The sequence below is a fragment of the Scyliorhinus torazame genome, chromosome 8 (assembly GCF_047496885.1).
Source record: "Scyliorhinus torazame isolate Kashiwa2021f chromosome 8, sScyTor2.1, whole genome shotgun sequence".
Lineage (NCBI taxonomy): Eukaryota > Metazoa > Chordata > Chondrichthyes > Carcharhiniformes > Scyliorhinidae > Scyliorhinus > Scyliorhinus torazame.
This window is the reverse complement of record NC_092714.1, coordinates 176,146,540-176,165,592: the sequence shown is the minus strand read 5'-3', so window position 1 is coordinate 176,165,592 and position 19,053 is coordinate 176,146,540. Positions and strand designations below refer to the sequence as shown.

General features: G+C 45.2%; 2 protein-coding genes across 4 annotated transcripts in view; one reads left to right on the top strand and one right to left on the bottom strand.

Moving 5' to 3' along the window:
* ppp4r1l (protein phosphatase 4, regulatory subunit 1-like) overlaps positions 1–12,695 on the bottom strand; it is a 126,851-nt gene extending 114,156 nt beyond the window's left edge. The window contains exons 1-3 of one of the 3 annotated variants that reach the window (XM_072514549.1): positions 12,566–12,695; positions 12,425–12,469; positions 6,262–6,394 (exon numbers count right to left, since the gene is read on the bottom strand). In XM_072514549.1, coding sequence (XP_072370650.1) covers positions 6,262–6,394; positions 12,425–12,469; positions 12,566–12,572 — 185 coding nt within the window. In that variant the 5' untranslated portion in view covers positions 12,573–12,695. Of the gene's footprint in view, positions 1–6,261; positions 6,395–12,424; positions 12,471–12,565 lie in introns of those variants that run through there. The other 2 variants (XM_072514546.1, XM_072514547.1) reach the window with 2 other exon arrangements.
* Positions 12,696–12,953: 258 nt separating this feature from the next.
* The window catches only part of rab22a (RAB22A, member RAS oncogene family), a 112,783-nt gene continuing 106,683 nt past the window's right edge, over positions 12,954–19,053 (top strand). The window contains exon 1 of the mRNA XM_072514550.1: positions 12,954–13,253. Within this exon, the coding sequence (XP_072370651.1) occupies positions 13,218–13,253 (36 nt within the window). The 5' untranslated portion in view covers positions 12,954–13,217. The remainder of the gene's footprint in view (positions 13,254–19,053) is intronic.

The window sequence follows — 19,053 nt, the reverse complement described above, 5'->3', positions numbered from 1 at the left end:
ATAAAGAGGGCACGGGTACTCGCACACCTTAAGAAACTTAAGGCAGATGTGGTTATGTTACAGGAAACGCACCTGAAACTGATAGACCAGGTTAGGCTACGCAAAGGATGGGTGGGGCAGGTGTTCCATTCGGGGCTAGATGCGAAAAACAGGGGGGTGGCTATATTAGTGGGGAAGCGGGTAATGTTCGAGGCAAAGACTATAGTGGCGGATAACGGGGGCAGATACGTGATGGTGAGTGGCAAACTACAGGGGGAGACGGTGGTTTTGGTAAACGTATATGCCCCGAACTGGGATGATGCCAATTTTATGAGGCGGATGCTAGGACGCATTCCGGACCTAGAGATGGGAAAGCTGATAATGGGGGGAGATTTTAATACGGTGTTGGAACCAGGGCTGGATAGGTCGAAGTCCAGGACTGGAAGGAGGCTGGCAGCAGCCAAGGTACTTAAAGATTTTATGGAGCAGATGGGAGGTGTAGACCCGTGGAGATTTAGCAGACCTAGGAGTAAGGAGTTCTCGTTTTTCTCCTATGTCCATAAAGTCTACTCGCGAATAGACTTTTTTGTGCTGGGTAGGGCATTGATCCCGAAGGTGAGGGGAACGGAGTATACGGCTATAGCCATTTCGGATCACGCTCCACACTGGGTGGACTTGGAGATAGGGGAGGAAACAGGAGGGCGCCCACCCTGGAGAATGGACATGGGACTAATGGCAGATGAGGGGGTGTGTCTAAGGGTGAGGGGGTGCATTGAAAAGTACTTGGAACTCAATGATAATGGGGAGGTCCAGGTGGGAGTGGTCTGGGAGGCGTTGAAGGCGGTGGTTAGAGGGGAGCTGATATCAATAAGGGCACATAAAGGGAAGCAGGAGAGTAAGGAACGGGAGCGGTTGCTGCAAGAACTTTTGAGGGTGGACAAACAGTATGCGGAAGCACCGGAGGAGGGACTGTACAGGGAAAGGCAAAGGCTACATGTAGAATTTGACTTGCTGACTACAGGCACTGCAGAGGCACAATGGAGGAAGGCACAGGGTGTACAGTACGAATATGGGGAGAAGGCGAGCAGGTTGCTGGCACACCAATTGAGGAAAAGGGGAGCAGCGAGGGAAATAGGGGGAGTGAGGGATGAGGAAGGAGAGATGGAGCGGGGAGCGGAGAGAGTGAATGGAGTGTTCAAGACATTTTATAAAAAATTATATGAAGCTCAACCCCCGGATGGGAGGGAGAGAATGATGGGCTTCTTGGATCGGCTGGAATTTCCCAAGGTGGAAGAGCAGGAAAGGGTGGGACTGGGAGCACAGATCGAGGTAGAAGAAGTGGTGAAAGGAATTAGGAGCATGCAGGCGGGAAAGGCCCCGGGACCGGATGGATTCCCAGTCGAATTCTATAGAAAATATGTGGACTTGCTCGCCCCGGTACTGACGAGGACCTTTAATGAGGCAAAGGAAAGAGGACAACTGCCCCCGACTATGTCTGAAGCAACGATATCGCTTCTCTTAAAGAAGGAAAAGGACCCGCTACAATGCGGGTCCTATAGACCTATTTCCCTCCTAAATGTAAATGCCAAGGTCCTGGCCAAGGTAAAGGCAATGAGAATAGGGGAATGTGTCCCGGGGGTGGTCCACGAGGACCAAACTGGGTTTGTGAAGGGGAGACAGCTGAACACGAATATACGGAGGTTGTTAGGGGTAATGATGATGGCCCCACCAGAGGGAGAAACGGAGATAGTAGTGGCGATGGATGCCGAGAAAGCATTTGATAGAGTGGAGTGGGATTATTTGTGGGAGGTGTTGAGGAGATTTGGTTTTGGAGAGGGGTATGTTAGATGGGTGCAGCTGTTGTATAGGGCCCCAGTGGCGAGCGTGGTCACGAATGGACGGGGATCTGCATATTTTCGGCTCCATAGAGGGACAAGGCAGGGATGCCCTCTGTCCCCATTATTGTTTGCACTGGCGATTGAGCCCCTGGCGATAGCGTTGAGGGGTTCCAAGAAGTGGAGGGGAGTACTTAGGGGAGGAGAAGAGCACCGGGTATCTTTGTATGCGGACGATTTGCTACTATACGTGGCGGACCCGGCGGAGGGGATGCCAGAAATAATGCGGATACTTGGGGAGTTTGGGGATTTTTCAGGGTATAAATTGAACATGGGGAAAAGTGAGTTGTTTGTGGTGCATCCAGGGGAGCAGAGTAGAGAAATAGAGGACCTACCGTTGAGGAAGGTAACAAGGGACTTTCGTTACCTGGGGATCCAGATAGCTAAGAATTGGGGCACATTGCATAGGTTAAATTTAACGCGGTTGGTGGAACAGATGGAGGAGGATTTCAAGAGATGGGATATGGTATCCCTGTCAATGGCAGGGAGGGTGCAGGCGGTTAAGATGGTGGTCCTCCCGAGATTCCTCTTTGTGTTTCAGTGCCTCCCGGTGGTGATTACGAAGGTTTTTTTTAAAAGGATTGAAAAGAGCATCATGGGTTTTGTGTGGGCCGGGAAGACCCCGAGAGTGAGGAAGGGATTCTTACAGCGTAGCAGGGATAGGGGGGGGCTGGCACTACCGAGCCTAAGTGAGTATTATTGGGCCGCTAATATTTCAATGGTGAGTAAGTGGATGGGAGAGGAGGAGGGAGCGGCGTGGAAGAGATTAGAGAGGGCGTCCTGTAGGGGGACTAGCCTACAGGCTATGGTGACAGCCCCATTGCCGTTCTCACCGAGGAACTACACCACAAGCCCGGTGGTGGTGGCTACACTGAAGATTTGGGGACAGTGGAGACGGCATAGGGGAAAGACTGGAGCCTTGGGGGGGTCCCCGATAAGAAACAACCATAGGTTTGCCCCGGGGGGAATGGATGGGGGATATGGAATGTGGCAAAGAGCAGGAATAACGCAACTGAAAGATCTGTTTGTGGATGGGAAGTTCGCGAGTCTGGGAGCGCTGACCGAGAAATATGGGTTGCCCCAAGGGAATGCATTCAGGTATATGCAACTGAGGGCTTTTGCGAGGCAACAGGTGAGGGAATTCCCGCAGCTCCCGACACAAGAGGTGCAGGACAGAGTGATCTCAAAGACATGGGTGGGGGATGGTAAGGTGTCAGATATATATATATAGGGAAATGAGGGACGAAGGGGAGACTATGGTAGATGAACTAAAAGGGAAATGGGAAGAAGAGCTGGGGGAGGAGATCAAGGAGGGGCTGTGGGCAGATGCCCTAAGCAGGGTAAACTCGTCGTCCTCGTGTGCCAGGCTAAGCCTGATTCAGTTTAAGGTATTACACAGGGCACATATGACTGGAGCACGGCTCAGTAAATTTTTTGGGGTGGAGGATAGGTGTGCGAGGTGCTCGAGAAGCCCAGCGAATCATACCCATATGTTTTGGTCATGCCCGGCACTACAGGGGTTTTGGATGGGGGTGACAAAGGTGCTTTCAAAAGTAGTAGGAGTCCGGGTCGAACCAAGCTGGGGGTTGGCTATATTTGGGGTTGCACAAGAGCCGGGAGTGCAGGAGGCGAGAGAGGCCGATGTTTTGGCCTTTGCGTCCCTAGTAGCCCGGCGCAGGATATTGCTAATGTGGAAAGAAGCCAAGCCCCCGGGGGTGGAGACCTGGATAAATGACATGGCGGGGTTTATAAAGCTAGAGCGGATTAAGTTCGTCCTAAGGGGGTCGGCTCAAGGGTTCACCAGGCGGTGGCAACCGTTCGTCGAATACCTCGCAGAAAGATAGACGGAATGGGAAAAAGAAGGCAGCAGCAGCAGCCCAGGATCGGGGGGGGGGGGGGGGGCGGGAGGAGGAACCAGAAGGACTCTCAGGGTTGTTAATATATACTGTATAGTATGTATAGGTCGTTGCTACAGATAATCATATATTGGACTGTTAAATTATATTTTTGGAGAGTGTTACTTGTGATAAGGCAGTTGCCAATTAGGGCTAGTTTTCATTTTTGTTATTTATTATTTATTCATTTTTTGTTTATAAAATAGGTCATTGTTATTTGTGTTGTTATAATATTGTGTAAAGGATGCACAATGTACTGTGTTGGTTGACCAAAAATTTTCAATAAAATATTTAATTAAAAAAAAAAAGAATCTATCTATCTCTGCCTTAAAAATATTCAAAGATTCTGCTTCCACTGCCTTTTGAAGAAGAGAATTCCAGAGACTCAACCCTCTGAGGGAAAACTTCTCGGTCTTAAATGGGCAACCCCTTATTATTAAACAGTGACCCCAAGTTCTAGATTCTCCAACAATAAAAAAACATCCCCTCTGTATCCACCCCTCAGGATCTTAAGGTTGTGATCAAGTCACCTCTTACTCTTCTAAACTCTAGTGGATCCAAACCTAAGCTCTCCAAACTTTCCTCACAAGACAATCCGCCGATTCCTGAAATTAGTCTGGTAAACAAACCTTCTCTGAACTGCTTCTATTCATTTACAAATTTCCTTCAAATCAGGAAACCAATACTGTATGCAATAGTCCAGGTGTGGTCTCACTAATGCACTCTACAACTGAAGCATAAGTCTGTACTTTTGTAATCAATTCCTCTCACAATAAAGTATAACATTCTAGCTTTCCTAATTACTTGCAGTAACTGTATACGAGCCTTCTGTGATTCATGCATTTGAATACCCAGATCCCTTTGCACCTCAGAGCTCTGCAATCTCTCACCATTTAGATAATAAGGATCTTCTTTATTCGTCCTGTTAAAATGAACAATTTTACATTTGCCCACATTACACTCCAATTCCCAGATTTTTGCCCACTCATTTAACCCATGTCCTTTTGCAGCCTCCTTACGTCCTCTTCACAATTTACTTTCCGAACTATCTTTGTGACATCAGCAAATTTAGCAACAGGCCCTTCATCCAAATCATTTATACAAATTTTTAAAAGTTGACGCCCAGCACTGGCGCCTGTGACACAGCACTTGACACATCTTGTCAACAGGAAAAAAAAACATTTATGCCAACTCTGTTTACTGTTGGATAGCCCATCCTTAATCTATGTTAAGATATTAACCCATAAACCATGAGCTTTTATTTTCCACCACAATCTTTGATGGAGCACCTCATCAAATACCTTCCAGGAATCAAAGTACAGTACATCCACTGGCTCCCCTTTGTCCACAGCACATGTAACTCCTTCAAAGATCTCCAATTGGACCATGTTGACACGACCTGATTTTCCAAGTGCCCTGCTATAACATCTTTAATAATGGCTTCTAACATTTTCCCTACAACATCCCTCCCTAAAAGCAAGACCTTGAATTTGTCACAGTCTCAACCACAAACAATTATTTTACATATCAAAGAACAGTTTCAAAACATCTCGCGAGAGCAGGGTTTCCCACAATATGGAGCAAGAGACGGTCAAATCTTTCAGCTTCATGGGAAGACCTGGGGCGGGATTCTCCGACCCCACGGTTGGAGAATCGCTGGGGGCTGGCGTGAATCCCGCCCCCGCCGTGTCCCGGAGACTCCGCCACCAGAGATTCGGCGGGGGCCCACGATGGGCCGAAGTCCCGCTGCTGGAATGCCTGTCCCGCCAGCGTGGATTAAACCACCTTTTGAACGGCGGGACAAGGCGGCGCGGGCAGGCTCCGGGGTCCTAGGGGGCCCCCCACAGTGGCCTGGCCCGCGATCAGGGCCCACCGATCCGCGGGCGGGCCTGTGCCGTGGGGGCACTCTTTTTCTTCAGCCTTCGCCATGGTCTTCACTATGGCAGAGGCATAAGAGACCCCCTCCCCTGCGCATGCGCAGGGAGACCCGCGTCGCCCGGCGAAGACCTTTCGGCCCAGGCTGGCGTGGCACCAAAGGCCTTTCCCGCCAGCCGGTGGAGCGCAAACCACTCCGGTGCGGGCCTAGCCCCTCAAGGTGAGGGCTTGGCCCCTAAACGCACCTTTGGGGCGGCCCGACGCCGGAGTGGTTCCCGCCACTCCTAACGCTGGAACCCCCTGCCCCGCCGGGTAGGGGAGAATCCCGCCCCAGGTGTGCACTGTGGAGCCTCGGGGGGGCTATATATAATGCTTAACCCATGTTCCCATACATCCCACACTTTTAAAACTAACAGATTTGATCATTCCAATTTAGGATTTAGCTACCAAGAGACAGTATTGAAAACAGCCAACCCTTTTAACCTACGATATAAAATAGGACAAACCAGTGAATAAGAAAGCATGCCCAAAGTGAGAGGCCTCAACTTGGGGTTTAATTGTCACAGTTTGATCACCCCTGCAATGTCAGATAAGTCCCTATTGCAGGCTTCCTTTACCTGTTGAACACGTTGTCACTGGCAGCATATTTCTCCAGTCTGGACAGGGGGGTCATTTCATCTTGATTTGCCAAATCCAAGAATGAGGTTATCCGTATTCCATCACAGTCTGAGCTGTATTCATCAAACCCAACTGCAAGGCAAGAACAAACAACGTGATGTGGTATCATTGACATATGTCATGGTCACTTCAAATTAAACCTAGGCAAAACAGTCCAGTGCCTGATGTCCAAATATGATGGAACAAAGATTGGCACCACACAGCACATTAACTACAGTTTTTCAGCAGGAAGATACAACACAGAAAGGAGGGATGACTAAAATCAAGCAGAAACCTGCCACGTATGCTGGTTACAGAGTATTGGGAATACTTTGCCTCGCAGATACATAACATATAGTTCAAAAAGGACAGGAAGCACAGGGAAAACACAGGGCTGGGGTTGGCACATGGGGTTTGCTTACAATACAGAAATAAATCCTGAATACCAACAGCAAGGATTCCCTGCAATCAGGAACTGTGATGCAAAGAAACTTTTGAAATTTGACACAAATACTGAACCGCCTTGCACAGCTCATGCTGCTTAGTCGTCTCCTAGCAAATAGATTGCCACAACTCCCAAGAGATCTGTGCACATATACCATCAAGTTGATTATCTGATTTTGATTACTTATGAGGCCAGTAGGAATGGAGCTAACAGACCTATTTGGTTTCACAATGCCCTTCCCCTGAAGCAAGATCAATTAATACTGTAATATTTGATCAATTAACTCCCAACTCTCAATGGATGTGTCAGCTAGTCCAGTCAACAGATTTCAAAAGACCCTGTAGATATAAAGCACCCTTTCTAAACCCCAGAATTATAACTTTTTGAAGATCAGTCATCAGAAACCTCAGCAGCCAACAACCACACAGCAATAGTCCAAAAGCGAACAATGACCTGCTTTTTTTTAATAACCCTCCAAAAGGTCAGACAGCTCCTAGCAGCACGTCACTTAAAAGATGCACCTGACAACATACTCTTCCCTCACTGAAAGCTTATATGCTGAAGTCCCAGAGTGGCCTTAACTCCAACTCATTAAAAGTATTCCTAACCAGCTTTGACAGCAGAGTGAAATAGAATGCAATATCCCCTATATTTGTGTGATCTGTAAACAGAATTTAAAAAAACAAGTACATTGTTTTGGAAACTGCAGGATTGATATTGTGGAAGGCACTGTACTGAACAATAGCTCAATGTCACCCAATCAAATAGTCACCCTTGTGTCTAATAGGTTAAATGTTTGCATGTCCCTTTCTAGTAACTTTATCCCTTTGTTTTTAAATACCACACGAAGATATGCATTTTGCTTTCCAAAGTGAAAAGTTTGCCACAGAGCTTTGTCACAGAATATTTCTCCACATAAATGCCATTAAAGCCATCAAATCTTATGCCAGTGCTTTCCTCCCCGAGCCACCTAATCTAACCATATCCTCCTGCTACAGCCCACATTTATTCTCGGACACCATAAGACATAGGAGCAGAATTAGGCCATTCGGCCCATCAAGTCTGCTCCGCCATTCAATCATGCCTGATATGTTTCTCAACCCCATTCTCCTGCCTTCTCCCCATAACCCTTGATCCCCTGATTAAATCACACAACTAACCAATTCCCAGCAACTAACCAATTCCCCCAAAATCCTTTGGAGTCTACTTTGTAGCTAAGAAGTACAACACATTCAAACCATCCGGTCCAGTAATTTTTTTTAAAACTTCCCTTTAATTCCAGGTGCCATAATTTAACCTCCTCTCACTTGCTCCCTGGCAGAGGGCTGGAATCACTTGTCAGGCACAGAATTTAAAAATGTGTTTGCTTCCAAGTCAATTCTGTTGCTGCAGGTTTTCTGAGCCTATCACAGTCTTGAGAGTTGAGATTATTTTACACCTCCATTGTTAGGAATTTAACATTTAAAATCGCCCTGCTATAGCTGCCGTATAATACACATCCCTCCGTAAATCAATTTTTAACTCAATGAGTTTGCTTTGATATGCCATCAGTAACTCCTTCTTATCCTTACCAGGGATTATGAGACTCTCCCTTTAATCAGAGACAATCTTCCAGCACATGTTTTACCAGGTGGTCACAGTAGTGATTTGTAAAGAGAATCATATAGAAAGTAAAAAGACAAGTGACAAAAAGCTTAGCCTAAGGCATAGGTTTTAAAGAACATCTTGCAAGGAGGGGAGGTGGAGATAATTAGTGAAGATTCTAGGGTCTCGACAGTCATTGGTGAAGAAAGGAAGTCAGGAAGCACAACAGGCTGGAATGGAAGAGCACAGAAATCTTGGGAGATATGTAGAGCTGGAGTTGATGGAAATAAGGAGGGGCATAGCCATGGAAGGATTTGAAAGCAGAGCAAGATTTCTTTTTAAAATGGATAGGAAGCTAATACAGGTTAATGAGAACTGAGGAAATGACGGAATACGACTTGGTGCAAGTTTGGAGACAGGCATAAAAGTTTTGGATTAGCTCAGGTTTAAGGAGGGTGCAAGAAAGAAGACTAGCAAGGAGAGCACTGGCATTGTTGGAAGTGACAAAGGCATGGATGATGGTTCCTCAGCAAATGAGCTGAGGCAGTTACAGAAACAGCTAATGTCAGAGGTTGAAGTAGACGCATCCTGAAGAATCTATTCTGCTGGAAGCTCCAAGTTAACTAAGGCGGCAAAGTTGCAAACAGGCTAATTCAGATTCAGACAGGGCCGGGACAGGAAGAGAGTTTGTGCCATGATGGCAGTGCAGGAGTGGGAAGAGAAGTAATTGTAGGCAATTCTCTGGCTATGATTGGATAGGTAGGAATTGAACCACGAGAGCAGTCAATAGAAGAGTAGTTTTGAGGAGGATGATATGATTAATCGTGTCAAAGGCCGTAGATCGTTTGAGAAGAGTGAGATGGGACAGTGCCACAGAGTGACATTTTTGGCTTTCAGAAGGGTCGTTATTAAAGGTGGCAGGGGCTGAAACCTGATTAAAGATGCAGTCAGGAATCGAATGTGCAGAGATTTGGAGGAATGTGAATTGCATTTCTACAGTTGCACAACAATGTGAAAGTTCAGTAATTAGCTCAGTGACACCAATCAATCATTTTGATTAATAGGAGTTGCTGCAGCAAAAAGCTGCAATAAAATGGCCATGCCGGTTATAGACAGAAGCTTAGATTTTCAAACCTATGTTACAGTTATGTAATATTTTGTTTGTGGCGGTTATCATCAGGCCTTTTAATCAAGGACATTTTTCTGACAGCAATGTTGACTCAATAGCAAGATAGATAACACTAATGATGTGCTAACTCACATGCAACTATATGTCAGCACAAATTTGCAATGGTTCTATACGTTTGAAACTGCTTAACTACATAATTCAAACTCCCAGTATTTGGCAAGATATCACCAGGCTTTAAAAAAAAGTCTGTCACATTTTAGGTCTGATTTTTTTTTTTTAAATATACATAAGAAACACTTCTAACCAGGTTATTTTTCTGCAGTTGACAGGCTCAGTATTCAGCAGTGAAGAGCACCAACACAAGTGGTACTGCCTCCCCAGCAGACCCTGACAATCATTAGTGCAATGCTGCATCCATAGCAATTAGCTGATCTCAGCTGGGGTCACAGTACTGTTGCTAGAGCTGACCTTTATGCTTGCATTTTGGACAAGGATGTTGGGCATTGATCATGGTCCATTTAGTGAGCCTGTTGAAAGTGCATGTGTCGACAATGAGTAAGGAGAGGATCTGGCTCTGCTCTGATACCCCATCTGGTGAATCATTGTTCACTTTCTACAACAGCAGTGCTTTGTGGAATAAACATTAAACCAAGATAACATTGGCTTGTTCGAGTGAATGTAAAATAAATGCTGTAGCATTATCTGATGAGGAGCTGGAGCTTCACTACGACTTGGCTAACTCAATTAACGCTGCCAAAATGAGTCAACTGGTTATTAATTTCTTTGCTGCAAACTAATTAGTTGCATTGTTAGTCTACAAAAAAAAAAGTAGCCATGCTTCAGAAGGTAATTGGCTGAGAATCGATCTTCTGACGATACAAAAGATATAATATAAATGTAAAATCATGTAGGCTACTGGAGCCAGTACAAGAAAATGTATTCAGCACCTATCAAACCTTTACACATACAAACATCTTGAGCAAAAGATGGGAATAACTGGAAAGCAGAAATGCAGGCACTGCCAAAAAGACATGTCTATAATATCAGTATCCCCAAACACCAAATGCAACCCCCTTTATTCCTAATGCAACCCCCTTCATTCCTACAGACACAAAACTATTAGAACTGCATGCACGCACACATAGCATGCAACTGATATCTCTCAAGGTAAGTCACTTGGAGCTTTTATTACTGGACAATAGAACACCTAGTGCAATGCCAAGCATACATTTTCAATGTTGACAATTCTGAGACCAATATGAATGAAAATGAAATGAAAATCGCTTATTATCACAAGTAGGCTTCAAATGAAGTTACTGTGAAAAGCCCCTAGTTGCCACATTCCGGCACCTGTTCAGGGAGGCTGGTACGGGAATTGAACCACGCTGCAGGTCTGCCTTGGTCTGCTTTAAAAGCCAGCTATTTAGCCCTGTGCTAAATCAGCCCGTGGATGATTGATTCCTTCAGTTATTGGAGCAAACTGGTGTGCCCTTGACTGTGTGTCATTTTCCCTCAGGGTTTTAGTTACCATATTAACTTACATGACATTAACTTGCAACCCTTTAAATTAAAAGATAAATTTGTGTCAATGTGTGTGTCTACATAATACACACATTATCGAACGTTTTTGTGGCACAAGATTCAAATTAGGATGCAACTTGTATTACCCGGTATAACCTACATGTTCGGCAATATGGTGACTTAAAGGGTTGATAATTTATATTACAAATGTGTTACGGCTCAATTATGGAGAGGTAAAGCCCACACTCAATCGTATCCCACACATTTATTGACTTATGTCATAGAATTTACAGTGCAGAAGGAGGCCATTCGGCCCATCGAGTCTGCACCGGCTCTTGGAAAGAGCACCCTACCCAAGGTCAACACCTCCACCCTATCCCCATAACCCGGTAACCCCACCCAACACTAAGGGAAATTTTGGACACTAAGGGCAATTTATCATGGCCAATCCACCTAACCTGCACATCTTTGGACTGTGGGAGGAAACCGGAGCACCCGGGAGGAAACCTACACACACACACACAGGGAGGATGTGCAGACTCCGCACAGCGACCCAAGTCAGAATCGAACCTGGGACCCTGGAGCTGTGAAGCAATTGTGCTATCCACAATGCTACCGTGCTGCCCCTTAGAATTGTAAGGATTTCAAAAGAGCCTCAAAGAAGAAATTCAACAAACATTCAAAAACTGATTTTTCAGGATCGGTTTCCCTTCCTCTCCTCGTTACATTCAATGTTAAAGAAACTTAATCCTCCAAATCATTGGTAAACTTTATCACGTCCGCCCACGCGAATCAGATCACTCACAGGAAATTGTAACGATTTTAAAAATAAAGAGGGATTTTCAAAAAAAATAATGTAACAGCTCATAGATCAACAACCCCCTCATCTGGACAGCTACAGATTCTAGCCATTGGTGCACATTAGCGCTCAAGAACACAGTTCAGCTCATAGAAGAGCCAAAGCAGTCAAGCTGATCGACACAAGCCACCCTGAGAAGCGGGCGGGGGGCGGGTGTTGATGGTTAGTGCGATGTCATCTATTTAGCATCGCGGCTGGTGGCGACAGTAACACTTGAATCCAAGGGGGATAAAAGGGGGAAAACGGAGTGAGATTAAATGCTGACAGGTAGCCTTTACCCCGGGGAGGAAGAAGAGGGAGATGGAGCCGATTTAGTGAGATTAGGACCTGGTGGTGAGGGTGGTTGTTAAAGGGAGAATAAATTCGGGCACCTGCAGCTAACCGGTCAGGAGGATTTGAGAGAAGGAATCAGCAGCGTGGGGCATGGAAGAAGAGTGGAGGGCAGGGGAAGGGTGAGCTGTCAGGACACTGACCACCCACCCCCTCCCTCCGACCCCAAGCTCTGTAACCGAGGCCCGGGGCCCCAGAGTCTGTCAGCCCGACCCCAGCACCAACAGATCCAGATCCCCTCCCCCCGGTACTCACATTGCTCCAGTTCGTCCTGGGAGTCCTCGTAATACAGAGAGAGGCCTAGGAAGAGAACAAGGTGACAAGACAGAGACAGGTTGTTAAAGGCCGCCGATAAAGAGTGTAAAAGAGCCGCTAGTGGAGAGAGAAGTCACATACCCGCCATCTTGGATGGAGCTTTTTGGGGGGGGGGGGGGGGGTGGGTGGTAGGGGGAGAGCCTGCTCCCCCCACTTCCGTAATTAAAGAACAAAATAAATAAATGCGCCCAGCGCCGCAAAACGCCTCCTGGCAGCCATCTGTCGGGCAGCTATTTAGAATCAAAATTAAAGCCCGGTGGAATTATTTTCAAATATAGTTCAGTGATCACGTGTTCAACGGTCCGACCCCCCTTTCCTCAGACTTCACTTTACCTCATATTATTTTTTTAAAACATGTATACGATTACATACAGCCTTTGAGATCAATCAAGGGTGAAATGTTACTTCAAGGAATTAAAATATATTCGAGAGCGGTAAGGTATGTGAAGGAGCAATGTGCTGGGTCACGTGATGGCGGTCCTGCAAGATGGCGGCGGTGGCTCAGCTGAGGGGGGAGTTTGTCGCGGCTCACAGAGGCTGAGGGCTCATACTCGGATCCGCCCGGTCTGGCCCGGCTTCCCCTGTGCACACGGCGCCCTTTAAAGCTTTTATTTTCTCCAAAGTTAGCAAGGTGATTGCTGTGCCTTTTTTTTTCTTAAAACAGGCCATTTTGTTTTGTTTAAATGTCCTGGCGGGGATGTATGTGGATTTCTGAGAGCCGCCAGTTTTCGCCATGGCTTTGAGGGAGCTGAAAGTTTGCCTACTCGGGGTAAGTGGTTGTCCGGGTTACAGTCCACTTCAGGGTGGCTGAAATCATCAGCATAACATGGGGCGAGGAGCCGTTTCAACATTTGATGTTTGTCGTACAATTGCCTTTCACTCTGATGGTTTTGGGGGCAGTGAGAGTTCTTTACAAATAACAAAGAAAAAGGGAGAAACCTGAAGCAAAAGATCACAAAATGCTGGCAACACACCAAGTCGCTCAGCAAAGACCAAAGGCAAGCTAGTAAGTAGATTGTGGAGGTGTTGGTTGTCCTTGCAAATTGTTTAGCCGGAGTAAAGCATGTTTTTGTTTCACGAGGAATGTCACAAAAGGAGATAAATGTTTTGGATAGAAACAATGATTCTATACTAAATATTAATCATGTTCCGTAAGAAAGGGAGCTGTTTTTTGCCTAAATCATGAATTTGTTGAAGTTCTCAAGTCCGATGATAACTGTTAAACCTGTAACGTTCAGTCATCCAAATATTGAGCAATGGCTTGCAATTTGAACAAAGACTGTTTAATTCACTTTGAATGTATATTTTAATGTGTTGTCACTTTATCTTGTGAGTGATACCGACCTACATTTCTAGTTGTAATCAAATGCATCTCCTAATTTAGTTGACCCCAGTTTTTTTTTTGTGTCTGGATCAGATAAACCAATATGATATACTCACTTGTCGGCCACTGCATCGGTACTATCTGGGGAAGAGGGTCAGGTTGAAGTGGGATTCTACAGTTTTTCTGTTCAGCCTGCAGCCAGAAAAGTAGCAATCCTGGTGTAGAGCACAATTACAAGAATTCTAAACCAACATTTTTGTGCTGTTTTTCAATATTATGTTCTTTATTTCTCACCAAACTAAAATCCTATTTTGTGCTCTCTCGCCTTGGTGCAATAGTTTGCAAAGCCATGAAGATTATATATGAATTCAGTTTGTTATTAAAAATTAATATGAGCCTCCTTGTTGGCAGTTTTACTGGGCAAAAGTTTTGTGGCATTCTATTTTGATAGTATAACTCATTTGGTATGGGAATTTGCACATTTGTTAAATTGTGCACAGATTGACTGCCACATTAACCCTACATTAAAACAGTGGTTATGCTCCACAAGTAATTAGGAAGGCAAATGGAATGCTGTTTATGGCAAGGGGAATAGAATATTCCCCTTGCAAAGTAAGGATGCTTTGTTACTGTTGTACTAGGCATTGGTTTACCATGTCTAGAGTACTATACAATTTTGGTCTCCTTATTTAAGAAAGGGTATAAATGCATAAAAAACAGTTGAGAAGGTTCACTCAACTGGTAACTGTGATGGGGGCTGGGCCTGTATCCATTGGAGTTTAGATGATTGATATGTAATCTTATTTGATCATCTAAGAGCCTGAGCACCGTTGCAGGATGATCTGGTGGTTCAAATCCAATGCTTTCACCTCCATGGCCAGTTTGAGGGAATTTCATTTTGCAAAAGAGCTTGAAGACCTTGAGGGGACTTGGCACAGGTGGATGATGAAAGGATTTTTCTCCATGGGAGGAGTAGATCCATTGGACACAGTTTTAAAAACATGGGGGTCTCCTACTTAAGATGGAGCCGAGGAGAACTTTTTTTCTGAGGGTCATGAGTTTTTGGAACTCTTCCCGAGAGAGCAGTGGAGGCATGGTCACTGAATATTTTTAAAGACGGAGTTAAGTAGATTCTTAATCATTGCTGAATAAAGGCATGTCAAAGCTTTTTGTCTTGCATTCATCAGGACACTTGATGAGAATATTAATATAAGGGGAAAACAACTATTTATACTGTGTGAAAAGAAAATGCTGATTGGATAGCAAGTATACTCAGATTGGTCAAGGCATTGCCATGGGGAATGCACCAGGTTACTTGACAGTTGAACTCTGCATCATGCACAGTCGAGTTCAGTTTTAATGACCGCATGCTGTCTCACAGCTCAAAGGACAATTGCAGCCTGGGGTGACTGTCTGTAGTTTGCACTTCCTCCGGGTGCTCCGGTTTCTTCCCACTTCCCCTTGTGATAAACAGAAATGTGCAGGTTTCGTGGATTGGCCATGATAAATTGTCCGTTAAGTGTCCAAAATGTTGGGTGGAGTTTCTGGGTTATGGGGATAGGGTCGGGGAGTCGGCTTAAGTAGTGCGCTCTTCCCAAGGGTAGGTTCAGACTCGATGAGCCGAGTGGTCTCCTTCTGCACTCTAAATTCTATGTATACACATGGATTGTGGCCAAAGGAATCCCTCTAGACAGAGTTCTCAGAAACATGTTTGTTGGATTCTATGAGAAACATACCTTCGATGGAATCTCTCCTATCTCTTGCATATGTCCAATATATGGATGATACCTTTGCCACATTAAAATCTGCAACTGTGTAGTAATTTTCTTGCATGACCTAATTGGCTCCATCCTGTGTTCCAGTCACCTTTGAAATGAATCAGTCAAATGAAAATTGAAATGAAAATCGCTTATTGTCACAAGTAGGCTTCAAATGAAGTTACTGTGAAAAGCCCCTAGTCGCCACATTCCGGTGCCTGTTCGGGGAGGCTGTTACGGGAATTGAACCGTGCTGCTGGCCTGCCTTGGTCTGCTTTCAAAGCCAGCAATTTAGCCCTGTGCTGAACAGCCCCATGACCTTTCCTTAACGTACTAGTTGAGAAATATGCCCATGGGGTTCACGACCATGGCCGAACGCAAGCCTACCTTCGCCAATCAATATACATGTTGGGATTCTTAACAATTCCACATGCTACAAGATTGGTCAATCTTCTAAAGAGGGCCCCGATTCAATTGTTCACCATGCTTGATGCTGAAATAGGGCACATCAAAAACCTCTTGTGGGATAATGGCTACCCTGATAAGATCATTTTGCACTGTATATCATGCAAACACATAGACTGGCTATGGTTGTCCCTTTCAACCCTGAAAAGTGCTCAGTCCATCTTGGATTACCTTGGAAGGCCAAACAATCTCAAACAATTGACTGGGCCTGGTAGGTGGATTGGCCATGCTAAATTGCCCCTTAATTGGAAAATAAAAATAATTGGATACTCTAAATTTATTTTTAAAAACTATGCTGTAGCAACACGAGTGGCATTCACCACCAACAGGATGCTGCCTTCAAGCCAACAAGACGTTCTGCCCATAACAATAAGTAGTGCGGTATATGAATTTCAGTGCAATGCTAGGTATGTAAACTCAAAGACTGGGGGGATTGCATCAAACACCATGTCTCTTCTGCTGTTCACAACGAGCAAGGTACAGCCAGACAGACTGAACCAACCCATTCTTGCACAACCCAAAATATGTGTCCAACATTAGATGTGATTCAAGCAAATTACTGCGGATGCTGAAATCTGCAACAAAAACAGAAAATACTGGGCAATCTCGGCATGTCTGACAACATCTGTGGAGCGATAAGGGAACTAACGTTTCAAGTCAGGATGACTCTTTGTCCAGGCTAGGGACAACTGGACAGATTTATACTGCAGTGGGGGGGGCCTGGAGCAGTGGCGCTGGATAGGGGGCCAGCAATAGGTGGAGATTGACAAAGATGTTGAGGACTGAAGACAAAAGGAATGTAAATGGAGGGTGATTAAGGCTAAGAAGGGTGCTGATAGTAGCACATAATGAGATTAGAATGTGTGAATGGCAGAACAAAGGTAAGCAGTGTGTCAAAGGGCAACGAGGAACAGGTGGCCCAAGTGGGTGGGGGGGACAATGGTGAGGGAAAAAGAGATCAATGGAAGAAATTAAAAGAAATTGATAGAAATAAAAATGGGGTGGAAATGGAGGAGAGCATTCACAGTCTGAAGTGTTGAAATCCATGTAGTCCAGAAGGCTGTAATGTGCCCAATCGGGAGATGAGATGCTGTTCCTCCAGTTTGCGCTGGTCTTCACTGGAACATTACAGCAGGCCAGGGGTGGACGTGAGAGCAGGATGGTGAGTTGAAATGACAAGCAACAGGAGGTCTGGGTCTTGCTTGCAGACAGTCCGGAGGTGTTCTGTAAAGTTCTCACCCAGTCTGCTTTTGGTGTCTCCAATGTGGAGTAGACCGCATTGGGAGCAGTAAATGCAATATACCAGATTGAAGGAAGTGCACCTGAAATGCTGCCTCACTTGAAAAGTGTGTTTAGGGCCTGAGGTGGTGAGCGGGGGGAGTTAAAGGGGCAAGTGTTATACCTCCTTCGATTGCATGGGATGGTGCTGTTGGAAGAGGGTGAGGTGTTGGGGGTGATGGAGGAGTGGACCAGGGTATCCCGGACAGAACAGTCCCTGCAAAATGCTGACAGCAGGAATGAGGGGAAGATGTGTTTCGTGGTGGAATCATGCTGGAGTTGGCGGATGCGATTCTGTGATTGGACAATATTTGTGAAATAATCCTCGGTAGGCTAATAATTACACTGGCAATCAGTTTAATAATAATCTTTTGTCACAAATAGGCTTAGATTAACACTGCAACAGGGCAGAACGGTGGCGCAGTGGTTAGCGTTGCTGCCTCACGGCGCCGAGGTCCCAGGTTCGAACAAAGCTCTGGGTCACTGTCCGTGTGGAGTTTGCACATTTTCCCCGTGGTTGTGTGGGTTTCACCCCCACAACCCAAAGATATGCATTGGCCACACTAAATTGCCCCTTAATTGGAAAAAATGAATTGGGTACTCTAAAATTTTTTTTTTTTTTAAATAGTACACTGCACTGAAGGTACTGTGAAAAGCCCCTAGTCGCCACATTCCAGCGCCTGTTCGGGTACACGGGGAGAATTCAGAATGTCCAAATTACTTAACGGCACGTCTTTCAGGACTTGTGGGAGGAAAGCAGAGCACCCGGAGGAAACCCATGCGGATACAGGTTATGTCTGTTGGGCTCACAGTGTAACGCATTTGTGTACTGGAAACTACATGTATTAATAGACAGGGCCCTGTTTTTTTGCAGACAGAAAGAACTTGTATGCACATTGCACCTGTTTCAGCTAAGTAAAATAAGTGACAGCCATTTGATGACTTATTATTCAGGGCAATGTCTTGATAAATCAGGGTCAAACTACCCGATTCAAATTTCAAGTAATGCTTGGCAGTTAATTGTCAGTCACACGATGCATTCTCCTTGGCAACACCTCCTACCAACCAGAGTCTACTTGCCAGCCTATCCGCAATTCCTTCTCATGTAATATAAATTGTGGTTTTCCCTTTTTATATTATTATTCTTGCAAAGTGTCCTGATTGCAGAATGTGAAGCTTTGACAGCTTTATTTTTTTCAGCATATTCCAGTTCTGTGTGACCAGATTCTTAATTGATAAGGAACTAAAGTTGATGGTTCTATGAAGTCAAACGGTCAGGGGTAGACCAGAAATTGGAGGTGAGGCCACAACAGATTAACCGTCGAGTGTCGCTGTAGGCTTGAGGAGCCGAATAGTTTACTCCTAATTTGTATGTTCATATTTAATTGGTTGTGATGTGTTTTTTAGATGTTCTGAGGCTGTAAAAATCGCTAAACAAATGCAAGTTATTTTCCAATGTTATAAAAATGTTAAAATTCACGTACCAACATAATCTGCAGTACTCTCTAGTCTTTGATTTTTTTCTGTCTTCAGCTGTGTTAAATCATACTCTTGCTGCACTGCTACACTTTCAGCTCTGTGACAGTACTGGTGAATTTGCACCTAGCCACTGGAAGGGCTCAGTTGCATACATGGCCAAAACTGAAAGGGCAGCATTCTGAATTTGGGGTATTATTAGTTACGATTTTCTCATTTTCACTACTTGCCCTGATCTCTAACTGCCACCAATGCCCCCACCTAATTTG